This window comes from Micropterus salmoides, unplaced genomic scaffold, assembly GCF_014851395.1.
Source record: "Micropterus salmoides isolate LMB-PRFRI ecotype aquatic unplaced genomic scaffold, ASM1485139v1 Ms_hic_scaffold_13, whole genome shotgun sequence".
NCBI classification, from domain to species: Eukaryota; Metazoa; Chordata; class Actinopteri; order Centrarchiformes; family Centrarchidae; genus Micropterus; species Micropterus salmoides.
Window position 1 is genome coordinate 3318880 of NW_024040374.1, and position 17027 is coordinate 3335906.

The window sequence follows — 17027 nt, forward strand, 5'->3', positions numbered from 1 at the left end:
TGTCTCCAGTTAAATGACTCCTCTTTACTTTATGTCATGCCCAAAACACGATGTGTATTTCAGTTGCAAGATCTATAAAACAAACACAAACAACACAACAAAAACTGAATTTCCTTTGTCTTTTTAAATCTTGAATATGAAGCTATCGCTGGCTCTGTTCTTCCATCCCTCCTGTAGTTGTTTGTGTGCTAATTTTGTCTGAGCTATGTGAGTGTGAGAATCTGAGGCAGTAGAAACACTTCTCACATTAGTCATGCTCACACGCGTTAGCACAAGCTACAGTTTATTCTTTAGAAGGCTCCCACAGATCCATTTGTTTGTATACTGTATGTCCCTGCATAGAACTTCCCTACTTTTCTTGATTTTGATGATAAAGTAATAATTATCTGTTTAGTTTTAAGATAAAAAAAACAAACATTATGGTATTATATGTATGATATGGCTGTCAGGAAATATAGATCAGGATAAAGATGATGCAGGATGGTTGGTAAATGCTACATCCCGGTAGTGAATTGGTTAATAATCTGTTAATAATAAATTATTATTATTATTAAATGGAATCATCAACTTATTTGCTGCATGAATAAACACAACAAGAATAAAGAGGAGCTCAGTCTGATCTCATTCTCGTGAACCCCCAGAGATTCTCACAAACACACACGTGAGCTTTTTTGCCTGGTTAACGTTTTACTGACAGGCCTTGTAACTTTGTTTTTCTTTTCACACAAATATATTACTCACAGTATGCAAAAGGCTGGCTTTTAATGCAAACCTGGAGTTGATGAAGAAATCACTCCCAGTTCAACTGAAGATGCTCCTCTGTGTATTCAGGTTAGTGGGCTTTAGCATGAATGAGACATGGTTACAGAAATAGAGTATAAGGTAAGGAAGGTTAATTAGAGGTCAGCTGAGAAACACGATTGTTTCAGAACCTTGGAAAGATCTCACTTAAACAGGACTAACCTGTTTTACACCCAGTTTTCAAAATGCTTTAATACGAAACTTAAACTCTGAATCTTCTCACATCAGTCTGATCTGTTATTCATCCTATAAACCTGCGCTGACAACATGTTGACCTATTTGGCCTTAACTATCCAGAGTAGTAGAAACGATAAATAGAGCTATAAATCTAGCAGTAATAAGGCAAGTGTCAGCTGAGACTAGAAGACTGAGACTAATAAAAATATTGACCTCACACTGGCAAGCTTTAACTGCTCAAAGCACCACAGCTCTCGCGCTTTATGAGGAGTCAATTACATTTACGTCCTGCTGGATTATGTTAACATGATAAACAGTTTCATACCGGACACGGTATGCGTAGTTTAGAGAGCACAGGCTCTTCTGGATGGAGTAGTGGAGTTAAGTGCTTTTGGACAGAATTTAGATGTCACTGCTGGTGATAAGTGTGTGTGTCACATGAAAGATGACGTATTTTCCACTGACTGTCTTGTGCTCACACACTGGCAACAGATGGAAGAAATACTGCTTCACTTGCCAAAAACTATTGTTGTTGTATTGTGTTGTCAAAGCACTTCAGAAGTTCATCACAACAGCAGAAATGGTACAGATGTTAGAGATACCTCAGCTGCCAGCTTTACTGCCAGTATAGAGAAATTCCTGGGTGCTCTGTACACAAAGACCCGATTAATCAATGATGTTCTACTTTATCCAGTGGGAGACCAGCTCTGAAATCATGTTGGCCTTTTCACATCACCAGAAACACAACTCATCTTCTCGGAGTGAAAGGAGACACTAGACCACCAGCAGATAACACCAGCATTGCTGAGCTCAGATATTCCAAGGTCTTCTTTACAAAATTCAGTGATATGATACTCAAACCGCTTACATGCCTCCAACTACTGCTCTGCTCCGCTAGCCAGAGCTTTGTCATGAAGCATGAGTGTCTTAATGCAGGAAAAAATTATATTTTCACTGTAAATCATTATAATTTAGAAGTCAGATAATGCATTTTCAATTTCGATTTCAATGCTGCACACCCTCTAAATCTGGGAATTTATTATTGAGAGAAATTTTTTAAACATTATTTATTCCATCTTAGTCTTAGTCTTTTTTAAATTCCAGAAAAAAGGAGTTAAAATTTGACAAAGCCTGAGCTGACAATGTTGACACATTTGTGTCCAGGGTGCTCATGATATACTATATATATATGCATCAAAATACATGTTGTGATAGCTAACCACCATTATTCAAATAAGTGTAAAAAAATAGTCAAAATGTTCAACTGTGGCCATAGTTAATGTAATAACATCCATTACTTCATTTCCGGTTCATGCAGGCCTCTTGCTGGCCTCTGCCATGATCCACAACATGACAGCTGAGCACCATAACCTAAGATTTGTAGATTTCTTACATTATTTACAACAATTCTGCTATCTATTCATTCAGTTTAAATGAACTTTGGGCATGTTTTCACATGTAGCACAGGTGCACTCCTCTTTTGGTGTATTACCTGTACGTCTGCAAATGTTGTGGTCCTTCCCCTCTTCTTGCCAGAGAATAATTTCCACAGCCTTCGCCACAGGAAAGTGGCCACCAGACATACACTCCCTAATATCCAAATATCTTTATCCCTTAGGACGTTCTCCATGATGGAAACCTTCCTCTTCCTGTCCCTGTTGTCCGCCTGCAAAGGCTGTCTGTCTTTATTTCAGCCTCTCTGCCACCCGTAGCAAAGGAGTCTCAGGTGGTGGGCAACAACTTGTTGACATGGGGTGAGACGGCAGGTGTGATTATGAAATAGCTGGCTTTCTGTAGCTGTGCATTGAATGCTCAATCTCCTGCCTACTACAGACTTGGACAAGAACAGGGGGTCTGTGCGGTCAAGCCACCTGCCCACCCAGCCAACCATTCACCCTCCACTCGGCGTCCTTCCTGCTTCCCACCCCAGGACCTAAAAGGAGAGAACATGCTGTCTCTGAGACGAGAACGAGACAGGTGGTGTCGGGTTCAGGGTGTCGTTGCAGTACGCAGAATCAGATGCCTGCTGCTGCTGCTGGTATGTTAGCGAGACCCCTGCGGTATCCTTTAACTTCAGACACAGCACTTCATGCATGCATGCATACTCCTAAGTATATCTGTCCAGTAGTCACTTTGCCTCTCTGTACCTCACAAATGGACACAATCATGTGCAGACATCATTGCAGATGCAAACAATGGCAATCACGTGGGCAATCACACACACATGTAAACAAACAACTGCATATGTGTGGTGCTAAATTTATCCTTTCTGTGGCCACATGCGGCACAGGTGAAAAGTGTTGAAAAGTTATGTTTTTCAGGGAACCACTACGGCCACACTATGTGAGAGAGAGACAGAAATTGGCCATAAATGTATATATCTATAGGCAAACAAAGCTAAATGTTTTAGTAATACAATCATTACTCATTTAGCTTATGCTTTTATACAAAGCAACTTACAATTGCTATATATATGTCAGAGGTCGCACGCCTCTGGAGCAACTAAGGGTTAAGTGTCTTGCTCAGGGATACATTGGTGGAAGTGTCACAGTGGGGAATTGAACCCAGGCCTCCCATACCAAAGCCATGTGTCTTATGCACTGCACCATCATCACCCAAGTATGTAGACATAATAAATTACACCGTGATTAAGAAACAAGAGAGAACTAGAAAGAAATACCAAAATCCTGATATTAAACATAAACACACGCAAAACACTAAGACACTCCTGTAGGGCTGTACTGAAGGTAATTTACATTTGAGCCTTCTATTGAGGTTTTCGAATGAAGCGCCATATTCAGTCATATTTTATGACCTCATCACCCTAAAAAAAAAAAACTCAGACAAAATCCTTAATTTTCATTCATTAGATTAAATTAGTTAGCCTTCTTTTGTTAAGTACAGGCAGATTCAGTAGGATTTGTCGGTTGCTGTTTGTAATCATACAAACATTCCTGTTTTTCCAGGTTTCTCCCGAATTTCAAGGCCATCTCCGGGCACTTCCCATTTTGTTGTCACTTCTGGAAAACTCCCGTAATTTGCGTTGCCAATTTTATTATGAATAATTCCCATACACGGATCCAAGTTTTGGATGTTTGTCTGTCGCCAGATCGTCTATGAAACACAGTCTACACACACAATCCATACACAACACACAATTTCAACCCTTCTGTCAATACCACCTGAAAACCAACAATCCGATCCAAGAGGCTCAGCTGCTCTCTGCACAGGCAGACGGGCCAGCTAACTTAATGTCAGCATTAAATACACCTGCAGGAAGGAGCCACATTGCCTGATGTTGTGTGAATGTGTGCAGCCAAAGCCATCGTTCATCCCATCCACTGTGTTTGTGTGTGTGTGTGTGTGTGTGTGTAGCTCAGCCCCGCCCTCAGTCAAACAGACACACACACCTCACAGAGAGAAGAGGAGAGGGACGGAGACAGCAATGTGTCCTGGTCGCTACCCTACTCTCTGCAGAGCGAATATGAAAAAAAAGCTGCACAGTATTCAAATGTTTAGAATTCAAATGTCAATGTTATGAAAGAAGCTTTTAACTGTTTGGTGCTGCCCTACATTCCGGTTCTCCTACATATGCCGTACCCATAGTGCATCCTGGTGCGATGTGTTCTCCAAGTAAGTGCACACGTACCCGGCCATCCTTATGTTTTAAAAGAAAAAATGAGAACAGGCCACATTCTTTCATTGCTCTGTGGTCGAGCTCTGATGCTCACATGCCCACCCATTGTAGGTGCTTCCAGCAGTGGACAGGTGTCAGCATGGGCACCCTGACTAGTCTGCATCTACTCAGCATCATACGCAACAAACTGTGATTCACTGTGTGTTCGGATACCTTTCTATGAGAACTAACATGAACTTTTTCCGCAGCTCGTCTTTTGGATCGGACCACACGGGCCAGCCTTTGCTCCCCACGTGCATCAGTGAGTCATGGCCGCCCATGACCCTGTCACCGGTTCACCGCTTTTCCTTCCTTGGACCACATTTGATAGGTACTGCTGACTGCAGACCAGGAACACATTTCAAGAGCTGTAGTTTTAGAGATGCTTTGACCCAGTTATCTAGGCATCACAATTCAGTTATTGTCAAAGTTGCTCAAATCCTTACGCTTGCACATTTTTCCTGCTTCTAGCACATCAACTGTGAGGAAAACTTGCTGCCTACACTGTAAAAACTAAAAACTCAGTAAGATTAATTATCTTAATTCAAGGCAAAATATACTTGTTTTTTGTCTGACAAGATTTTTCTTCTTACCAGGCGGCTTTTATGTTTTTTTGTCCTTCAGTAGCAAATGAAATATTCTTGTTCTGTTGGCAGATAATTTTGCTTATTTTAAGTAATATTTAACCCATTGTAATGCTTTTTTCTCTTGTTTTTGAGAGCTCACTTTTTGCAGTGTAATATATCCCACCTACTGACAGGTGCCATGGTAAGGAGATAATCAATGTTCACTTCACCTGTCATAATGTTATGGCTGATCGGTGTATATTCAGTACACACCACCTATAGACAAAGATGAACAGATCGACTCTGTGTTGTCAGCAGAATGCTGCAGAGTTTACTTTTTGGACTGACTCTGTGTGCCACAGTCTAGATGTCTGGATCTGTCTGGATGCAACTGATGATTTTATACTGGATGGTGGAGTGTGACCACAGCAGTCAAAGACATCAAATGCCTTCTCGTGCCCTGTTAAACTTGTAGGTTTACAGTATGAAGGACTTTGAACATTGGTGCCTTTACATATTTCAGGATGATACATTTTTTGTGTTTTTAAATTATTTATATCAATTAACAACCTTGGGAAAAACAAAGATTTGTTTAAATTCAAGGGCGTCCCTTTGTGTTTAAAAGCGGTGGGGACATTTAACGGCTCAGATTAGAGTTGTGACAAAACACTTTGCCCATGAGACATAACAATACTTGGTTCACGAGTAATAAGACTAGAATATATTTCAATCATAGTGAAAATAAATATTCATTGATGAAATATACGCTTGGCGGCCATTAAACACTTAATTTCCTGCATTCTAGAGACATTTTCTGCACCAATTTGTAGTGCAAAGGTCTTTATCTATGGGGAACACATTACATTTGTTGTTTAACATTTCTTGTTGCAAGCTATTTTTGAGAACATTTTTAACAAATGCTTTCAAAAAGTGGTGGGGACAACATCAGCTATTTCAGAAAGTGGTTGGGACATGTCCCCAGTGTAAATTACACCCATGTTGAAATTTAAGACTCTTAAGATTTTTTACTCCCACAAAATAAATAAATAAATAATGGCCACTGAAATGTGATTTTTACTTAACTATCTCTACACTGTACAGAGTGGCAGTTGTTATTGGTCATTGGCACTTTGATTTATTAACAAAAAAGCATAATTCCACTGACATGTCTATATTTCATATATAAAATAAAAAGACAAGGGGTTTTCAGGCTGCCTGTTGTAGCATGTTGTTGGAATCTATTTAGAAAGTTTTAAGATTTTTAAGATTTTTGAAAGCACTTTTTTTCCCCACAGCACAGCAGTCCAAAGTAAGTTTGATTTAACAAGCAGCAACAGCTGGTGCGTGGCGGGGGTTCAAGGGTCTGACAGTGTTACAGAGCAGGACTCCTGGGAGGTAAATATTCCCTGAGGAGAACCTCTGCGGAGAGCACGGCTAGAGTGACAGCGTCTGTTAATGAAGCTGGTGGATCTGGTGGCTGGCCTGCATGTTTCTGATAACTGTGGAACAGTTTGTAGTAGTTAGACTATATAGAATGCAAGCGGCAGGTGGGTGGATGATGGAAAACAGAGAAATGTAGAGAATAGAAAGACATGTGGTGGAGCAAAGGTGCAACTGAGGTCAGACTTAAGAGATAAAGGGTAAGGTGAGAGCATTGTTCACTAGGCACTATGTTTGGCTGAGGAACTTCAATGTATATGGTGCCTCCCCTGTAAGAGAACATGTCCTTGAGCGCTACCTGGTGGTCACTTGGAAAGCACCAAGGACAGTAAATAAGCCAAATTCCCAGCATAATGTAGAAATGGTCATGATGTATACACTTCCTGCAACTTTTCTACACTCGAGTACGCTGGAAGTGGAAATTATGATAATGACCAGCTGAAGTTACTTTTCATAGAAGGAAATGCCTTGTTTAAGGCGACTTTTATATAGTTAATCTGAGCAGACATCCCCTGGATGTTTTATTGTACTTGTGCATTTTTTGTGGAGTAGCTGATATATCATGAGTATCTGAAATTAACATTCAAGATCTTCTCTTTATAGTAACTGACTACCAGTAACTCATATTAGAAGTCAAGTCCCTATTCATTTTCTAAATGAGCAAAGCAAACTGGCCCAGGGCCGCCATCTTGTGGCAGCTAGATTTGTTTGTGTTGAACAAGCACCAGACATTAATTTCAGTCTGTGGTTGACTGTGTGTGTGTGTGTGTGTGTGTGTGTGTGAGTGTGAGTGAGTGAGTGAGTGAGTGAGTGAGTGAGTGAGAACGAGAGAGAGAGAGAGAGAGAGAGAGAGAGAGAGAGAAAGACCAGTGAGAGTTGAGGAGGTCCAAATGGACAATAATAACATTAAACCATCTGCAGCTCCTTGTAGTGAGCTTGTTCTATTCCACCTGTCAGGGCAAGTTGTGGTGCAGAGAACCGGAATAGTGTTTGCTCTAGGCTATTTCAGTTCCCTTCTTCCTCCCCTCTGAACAGGCTGCTGATGTGGGGCTCGGGTTAAACGTTAGGCAGTATTGCCATCAGGAGGTGGAACATTGTTAGAGAGTCTTATTCTTATACAGTCTCACTCCCATTAATATTGGCTGTAGGATGGACTTAAAAAGTCCAGCAAATGATTAAATGATTAATTGAGTTAAAATGGTTAGCAGTCAAACATAGCAGGGTGGTTCACTGATTAACCCAGAGAAGGGTATCAGTTTAAATAAATAAAATTAAAGGAGAAGGGAGTATGGAGTAACAGAAAAGAGCATTTTCGTATGCAGGAATCAATGATTTATCTAATCAACATCAGTTGTGAGTGTGATGGTTCTGTGTGGACGATAAGAGTGAGGAGGATATAAGGCAGTGCATGTTACCTGCTGGTTTCCTCCCTCCAGCTCCACATGTTTGAGCTCCCAGAAGCAGCGCATGGTCTCCACCTTCTCCAGGTGCCGGTAGAAGGCCAGTCGGCCCAGACGAAGGCTGTTACTGCGGTTACGGATTGCCTTCAGCCCCTCCATCTTTTCAACGATGGGGGACATGGGTATCGGCGGTGGTACAGCAGATGATGGGAGTTTTTCATTCTTCTTGCCAGAAACAGACTCATTACACAGAGTCTTCTTGTCTGACCTGAAAGTACAACAAGCTTTTTATTAATTGTCCTTTAAAATAAAAAATTCCATCAACACCACAGTTTTGCGGAATGGATAAAATGTACTGTTGAAATGATTAGTCAAAGCAAGTCATTAATCTACAGATTTTGACAATCGATCATACTTTTATGTATTTTGGGACCCAAAACTTCCCAAAAAAATAGTGGTTCCCACTTCTCTCTGTAAATTTTATATATTTGAGTCTTGAATGGTTGATCAGGCAAAACAAACAATTTGAAGGCATCACCTTGCACCTTGGTGTTCTGGGAAATTGGGACATTTTGTAATATTTCAATTATTTATTATTATTTATTTGCAAATTGCAACTGCTATCACAACTAGAGATTGACGAAGTACAACAAATATGCTACGGCAAGGGGGAGCCAGGACGACAGGTCAGCGGGGAGATGTCATCATCATCCTCCCCAGACTCAGAGATTGGGTCCCAAGCCCCAATAACAATGAGGGCGACTGACCTACGACTGAAGATCATAACCAAACTGGACCCCCAAGTACAACGACCAAGATTGCCAAGGCTAAGTGATAAAGTACCCTCTGAAAGTCTGCTAGAAGATGTGAATACTGCTACTTAATATTATAATAATACATAATAATATCCCTACTAAAGCCATAACCGAGACCAATGAGCTGATATACGCCACAGCAACAGTGAACACCACAAGCCACAAAGAGCATTACCCCCCATGGAGGAGAAGGCTAGGGGCCAAGATCAAGGCAACACGAAGAAAGGTTAGTCAGCTCTCAGAGCTACAGAAAGGTGCAAGGAAGGGGCTACCTAAGAAATACAACAAGCTGTCGATACCTGAGGCTCTGGAGACTGCCAAACAAAGACTTACCGCTCTGGCTAACCGCCTAAAGAGATACAAGGGAGAAGCAGAAGTCAGGAGAATAAACACAAGATCTGATCCACCCAGGGCTAAGACTGAACAGTACTGGAAGAACATATGGGAGAAAGAGGCATCACACAACACCAATGCTCAGTGGCTAGTGGATCTAAGAACAGATCACAGCAATCTCCCAGAACAAGAACCAGTAACCATTACAACGGCAGACATCCAAGAAAGAGCAGCAGGTATGAAGAGCTGGACAGCACCAGGCCCTGACACGATCCACACCTACTGGCTGAAGAAACTAACTGCACTCCATGAACGCCTGGCAGCACAAATGAACCAATTGCTGATGGATGGGACCCACCCAGAATGGTTAACCCAAGGACGGACAGTCCTGATCATGAAGGATCCCCAGAAGGGAACAATCCCATCCAACTACCGGCCAATAACCTGCCTCTGCACAACATGTAAGCTCCTGTCAGGCATCATAGCGGCTAAGATGAGTAGGTATATTTCTCAATACATGGACAGGGCCCAGAAGGGAATGGACAGTAATACCAGGGGAGCCAAGCACCAGCTACTGGTCGATAGAGCAGTCACTCGAGACTGCAAGACCAGGCAGACCAATCTGTGCACCGCCTGGATTGACTATAAAAAAGCCCACGACTCAATGCCACATACATGATACTGGAATGCTTGGAAATGTACAAGATCAACAGGACACTAATGGCCTTCATCAAGAACGCAATGGGGCTGTGGAAGACAAGTCTGGAAGCCAACTCAAAGCCAATTGCACAAGTCACCATCAAGTGCGGCATATACCAAGGTGATGCACTATCCCAGCGGCTGTTCTGCATAGGCCTGAACCACCCCAGCCAGATCATCACAAAGACTGGCTACGGATACCGGTTCCAAAGTGGAATAACCATCAGTCATCTCCTCTACATGGATGACATCAAGCTGTATGCCAGAAATGAGCGAGATATCGACTCACTGATCCACACTGGGCTAGTGAGTGTCAAGACCACTGTCCAGGATGAAACGACAAAGATCCAGGAGTGCATCAGGAAGATGGCCCCCAAAGATGAAGGGCTTAGTGAATACCTCAGGCAGCAGAAACCCGAGGGTGAGGACAAGGAAGATGAAGAACCTTCATGGATAGACAAGCAACTGCACGGCATGTACCACAGACAAATAGAAGAAGTGGTTGATATCAAGAAATCCTACCAGTTGCTGGAAAAGTCTGGACTAAAGGACAGCACAGAAGCACTAATCATGGCTGCACAAGAACAGGCACTCAATATAAGTTCAATAGAGGCTGAGCTCTACCACACCAGGCAGGACCCCAGGCGCAGACTGTGCAAGTACAGCAACAGCAGGGTGTAAAATGCAGGCAGGAAGTGCGTACATGGAACGCCAAAACCAGATACAGGAACATCTGCCATGAGTATGGGCTGGAAGTCCCAAGGTCAAAATGGAAGACACCTCCTAAGGTAGTTGACCAAGCTAAGATCCTGTGGGACTTCAAGATCCAGACTGACAAACTGGTAATAGCTAACCAACCAGACATCGTGTTGATCAACAAACAGCAGAAGAAGGCTGCAGTGATAGATGTGGCAATCCCAAGTGACAGCAACATCAAGAAGAAGGAACACGAGAAGCTTGAGAAATACCAAGGGCTGAAAGTGGAGCTAGAAAAGGGACTAAGGATGTTCTCTAGAAAAGATGTGGAAAGTAAGAGCAACAATGGTGCCAGTGGTGATCGGAGCACTGGGGGCTGTGACCCCCAAACAGTGGCTACAGCAGATTGCAGGTAAAACATCAGAGGTCTCTGTCCAGAAGAGTGCAGACCTGGGAACAGCTAAGATACTGCACCCTCAAACTCCCAGGACCTGAGCTTGAGGATGACATCCTCAAGGTATATATATATATATATATGTTATTTTTTTGTGTGCAATTGGAGCTGAAATGAAGTTGGCCCTTTTTCCAAGCAAAAGCGTTGCATAGTTCCAGACCCTTTTGCTTTTCATTTTCTTATGTGATTGTAAACTTAATACCTTTGTGTTTGGACAAAAAGAGCTATTTGAATACCTAATCTTAAACTGGCATATGCGTTTCTTTAATATTTTCTGACATTTTATAACCAAACAATTAATCTCAACTCTAAACTGTTGAAATAGCGGGGCACTCCGTATGCTTTAATCCAGCTCTCCAGTAGTCAGTCCCTCAGATCCAAGTGGGATGAGTAATGATGGAGAAATCCACCCTGACGCCTGCCGGCGACAGCTGGCTTTCTGCTGCACTCTACCTGTTGAGCCTCTGGGGGAGTCATAGAAGATCACTGGGGATATTTATACCTCCAGACTGTAAATGTCCTGCCTTTGCTTGACAATTACAGAGGTCAGAGTGTGGCTGTAGTTTCAGCACGATCCTGAGCCATTGATGCAGACTGTATGTAGCAGCCAGGGCTGTTCTTCAGCATCAGGGTAGGATTTCAACTCCAGTGCTAAAACCAAAGAGTGGCCAGGGATGCACCTGTTACTGTTCCTTATGTTGGCCTTTTTACGTTGGGTGATTTATGACAGTTGTCACAAATTCAAATTCTATAATTGTTTTTTACTATCTTTATTTATTTATTTTCCTATGGATAGGAAGGAATGGATTTAGGCTGCAGATGCACTAATTGTGCAGATACAGTTACACAACTCATTCATTTATATGACAATATTAAAAGAGAGATAACATAATGCATGGCACAAGGTAGGAGATGATTTAAATTATTGCATTCATGACAGGATATTTGTGTAAATTCATTTCTGGACAGAGTCATTACCAATGAGAGGCCAAATGTACCCTGCAGACCCCACTACACATCATAACAAAGTTCCACATTTTTCTTAATTTGCTGAGATTTAAGGAGTCACTAGACTCCTTACAAAACTGAAACATGTGAATAGTAGTTCAAAAATTTGCTGCATCAGACACAGAACATAACATTACTGCTCTTTGGACTCAAGAAACTGATCAACGATATACTGTATAATTAGTACATTTGCAGGCGCCATTATCCAAGCCTACATGGCATTAAGTGTTATTCAAGTGTACACCTGTAAGTTCAGTCTGTTTTTGAAGCACAAGAGCATAAACAAAGTGTGCTGCTTCAGTACAGTTTTGAGTAGCTGGTACTTTAAGTTTGAGACTTTATATTAATACTTCAATACATTGTAACAGTAATTACTGTACTTTATACTTCGCTACATTTTTCTGATGATGGAAGTAGGCTTTTACAGATTCAGATTAATTTTACAGATTCAGATTTTACTCTCAATATAAGACACAGTGATCCACAAAATATCGCTGTTGTTCAAATGTCAATTATTCAGAGACCATGAAAGCTTGAGCCAGTGTACCTGACATGAATTTTCTCTACCTGTTGATGAGCAATCTTCCAAATAATTTGAATGCATAGAACTGTTTCATTACTGATGGATGCATGTTCCAGGCACACGTTAATGCAACAATAATTTAACACTTCTGCACAATGACTATGATGTAAATGTACATTTTAATGGAAGTGCATGTGATGTTCAAAGATTTCTAAAAAATATATATATATATTTGTGGTATTCTTACATTGCTTTACTTAGTTAAGTAGTACTCCTTCCGCCACTCACTGTGAGACACAACAGTTGTCCGACCTGACCGTCACCCGGCCTGTTTCTTTAAATTTGGTGCTTTGAAGAGGCGCTTTCAAGAACTCTCAAGCCTGTTTTGATGGTGTCAGCTGGAGCTGAGATGCCTCACGGCCCTGAAGGCCCATGATGCTCTTGGCAGGCTGGCTGACCCTGGGTCATTTACTTTAAGGGCTTTATTTTGGGTGCACCATAGTACAGGGTGGGGGTCAAGGGGCACACTATCAGCAGAAATGGAAAACGACCATCAATGAAAAACCGTTAGGAGGCCAGGGCTGTTACAGGGCTTATCACCAGGCAGACAGGAATTAAAGGTGAAGAGATTGCTTTCCATTGTGGTCCCTTTGACTCATTGCAGTTGTTGCCATAACCCGTTACATAAGGGTATTGAGTATAGTATGCGGCTGTGTTTTATGTGTCACTGTCGAAGCAATGCTGTAGTTTGTGTATGTTTACTTTGCTTGGCAGCCCTTAGTAATCCCCCTCTATAAAATAGCAAGGGGGTTCCTATCTCTCTTCTCCATCATAATCCTCTCATGTAACTGATAGGAAGAACCTCATGTGTTTCATAACACTTAAAGTAGCCATGAATCATGAAGACCCCGGGGACTGTGTGAGTCCTCAAATGTATGAGTAAAGAACAGCTGAATAAAAGGAGGGAGGGTTAGCATCGTTAAGATCGCCCTAAAATGACAAATGTGCCACAAGAACAAAGTGATGAGAGGAAACATCAGTGTTAAAGCCTTCCCACAGGCATTAAATATCCCGAAAATCTATTTATGCTGCCTGTCTATGGGGGTTAAAGGAATAAGAAAAACTGTACACATGATAAGTGTTGATTGTGACAATAATGCTAATTGGAGGGGACACCATCAGGATATTTTTAGTATTGTACTATTATTTTCTCATGTTCAGGACTGAGGCCAAATGCTGTATCAAAGTCTGTACATAGCTGTGGGTTTATTGTAACAGGCTAATTGTACAAGGTACAAGCTGGGGACAATGGACAGCTTTAAAAAGAGAGACGCTATGAAAGACGAAAGCAACAGGTGACAATGCAACACTCATCTGTGTCACTCCACTTTATGTCTTGTAAAAGACACAAAATAGTACAGGGATCGTAAAGAGTGTAATGAGAAACTGCTGCAATAAAAAATATACTGGTACTAATCAGGCCCACAAGAAAAATGTGTGCTCCGGAAAAAAACATATTCTGCGCATATTAAGATTTGGGTAAGGATGAAGTTTGTTTTTGGCCCAGCTTAGCTCAAAGACTGGAAGCAGGAATAAACGGTTAGCCTTGCATTATGAAATATGCCTTTGAACAACTCTTATGCTTGTGTATTTAACACGTAGAAAATGTGATTTAATGAGCAGTTAGCTTACACAATTGCGCTATTTATTGATTAACCGAGAAGTGACTGGTTTACACTCTTTTGTAACTCTTGTTTGTGTTTGTAACTATCTTTATAGCTGACAAGGTAAAACATGCAAATAAGAGAGGAAGGTTTGACTTTTGACAAAGATTAGCAATGACTGGCTTTTGACCTTTGAGATAAACTAGGGTGAACACATCTCTGAGTGTCTTTACCCTAAAAGTAATTGGGACCCTACCCAGATGTTGAGGTAGCAATTTTGTTGTTATTTGAAAACCTAGAGCAACAGTAAAAATTGTAATGTCTCTATATGTAGTATATTATTTTATCACATGCGGTTTTTGAAGGGTGAGCTAGTTCTGCCCGGTAATAATTTCACACAGCACAGAAAAGAAAAACAATCTCAGTTTTTGCTTTGTGTCTCCGCTGATAGGCGAGCAGACATCGCAGTTGCTCTCAGCTAAGATAACAATAAGTGGCGAGGGGAGACACAGAGTCTGCGGCATGCGTGTTTGCTTGTGTGTGCATGCATTATGTATATAGTACATACTTATTTAAAAGTGTGTAGCTAATCCAAGGCCTAACTCTGCTAGGGTTTGTTTGTTACATGTGAGCATGGTACAGAAACAGCAACAGGGCAGATTAGAGGACTTTTTTTAAGTATCAGGCCAGGACAGACCGTCTGTGTAGGAAGGGATGGCCTCAATTGGACAGTCTTCACTCCAGGGTGCTATCTCTCTCGCAGGGGCCTCTGTTTTCCCGGTTTAGCAGTTGCATGGAAACAGCCATCAAAGCCTATAAACCATAGGAATGTGGGGGAGGTGTCTCTGAGTGTGTGTGTGTGTGTGTGCGCGTGTGTGTTTAGAAGAGAATATAACAGTACAAAACATTACTGCCCAACCAAATTTGTTTTTGGTCTCAACTCAGGCAAAGTAAGCCAAGATCAGGGTTAAAATATCAAAAACAAAAGTCAGAAAATACAGTACACATGAGGTCAAAAGACTTTTAAAGAGGCCTCAAGTGTGTTTCTCCAAATTCCCTGCTAAAGTACACACTGTTCAACTGCAACCTTGTTCACCAGAAAAAAAGATAAATACTGACCATATTTCCCAGTCAACCCTCCTTCATTAGAGAGGATACCCAAGTGACCGCAGCCACTTTTCAAGTTAATAGGCATCATATTAAATATGTTGACTGCCCGACACACTAATATCAAGTGATCAACAGGTTTATTTTTCTCCGTCTAAACTTGACATTCCCTCCTTTCCAGCCTGCCAGCTCCCTGCAGCTTTCATCGCGGCCAAAGCCAAGTCCTGATCAACATTTCATCGCCATTACTCTCAGGAGTGTCCAATGCAAATAGTTGGACTAAGGATGTTCTCTTAGGACAGAGCCAAATTGTTAACGAACCCGGGCGACCCTGAAATTCTGCTGTAACTGCCATATACACATAGACACATAAATAAACACATGCACAGGGAACACATGGGTACAGTAACTCCCTACAGGCTTCTCTGATACATATACAGATACGTACGTACACACACAGGCGATACAGTATGCATAGATATATACACTTATTTGTACCCTAACAGACATATTCAGTGGCCACAGCCGATCCAGTTCGTCACACTGACAACAACTTAGCAACCTCTGCAGAAGAGTGTAACTGTAGAACTCCCATGTACTTTTCCATTTCCCCAACAACAAACAGCTTTCTTATTTTAGTAATTTTTAGTAATTAGTATTAGTATTTTAGTAACCAAAAATAAATTTAATAAAATTATTCTCTCACTTATTTTTCTTTCGGAAAAATAGATCAGTGTTTTTGGCCAGTTTGTTGAGCTATTGCACATAAATCTACAAAATGACACAACCCTGACAGTATGATGTAGGAGGTCTTTTTTTAATGACTTTTACAATTATGTCTTGAGAAGAATTTTTTTTTGTAATATATTATTTCAAACTAAGCCTACTGATTTATTTTTCCTAAGGAGAAAAATAAATCAGTGTTCAGAGTAACTTGACAAGCGGCACCTTGCACTCGGTGTAACTGATACCACAGGAAAAGAGGTGTTAGAATTCAAAACATGGTCATTATGCAAGTTTAAGATTGCTTTACATTTCTGAAGAATAACACAAGTAATGAGTGTAGGCAAGTCAAAATGTCTCTTCAACTATTCCAACTAGGGATAGTGAAAATATGCTAGAGTTGCAACAATATTTCATATGTGCATAAGACTTCTGTGCTTAACTCTCTGCATGGTAAAATTAAAACCCCAGAAGACTCACCCCTGGTAGTTGGGCACATTTGCAATGACCAAAACCTTCTTCTCCTTTCCTCCCATGTCTCTCATGGGTGTGATGGAGTCCGTCTCTCCAGGTTTCCTATCTTCCTCCAATCGTTTATCTTTTTAGCTTCTGCTGCTGGATGCTCTCTTCCTCCTACACAGACCAGGCGGCTATGACAAATTGATCCAGTGTGACTGACAGACAGACAGATCAGGAGAGACAGCTCAATGGGAAGCTGTGGCTGCTTGTGGCTCTCTGCAGTGGGAGCCACAGACGCCCAGGGATAAGCACCCGGGGTTGGGGGGTGGAGGTGGTGGGGGTGGTGTGAGAGGTGGCGGGGGGGGGATTTGCTCTGGGACTCAGGGACCACAAGCAGGAACAGAGCAGAAGTGTTCCAGGGAATGTGGCTGGTTAAAATGGAATGAGTGGCATGCCAGAGTGCCATGTGTCTCTGCAAGAGGAGGG

The 17027-nt window shown here is 41.6% G+C and overlaps 1 protein-coding gene across 2 annotated transcripts in view; it reads right to left on the minus strand.

The window, feature by feature from the left end:
* mylk4b (myosin light chain kinase family, member 4b) overlaps window positions 1-16806 on the minus strand; it is a 38591-nt gene extending 21785 nt beyond the window's left edge. Inside the window, exons 1-2 of one of the 2 annotated variants that reach the window (XM_038715080.1) lie at window positions 16563-16806; window positions 8076-8328 (exon numbers count right to left, since the gene is read on the minus strand). In XM_038715080.1, coding sequence (XP_038571008.1) covers window positions 8076-8328; window positions 16563-16627 — 318 coding nt within the window. In that variant the 5' untranslated portion in view covers window positions 16628-16806. Of the gene's footprint in view, window positions 1-2470; window positions 2895-8075; window positions 8329-16562 lie in introns of those variants that run through there. The other variant, XM_038715082.1, reaches the window with a different exon arrangement.
* Window positions 16807-17027: the final 221 nt, after the last annotated feature.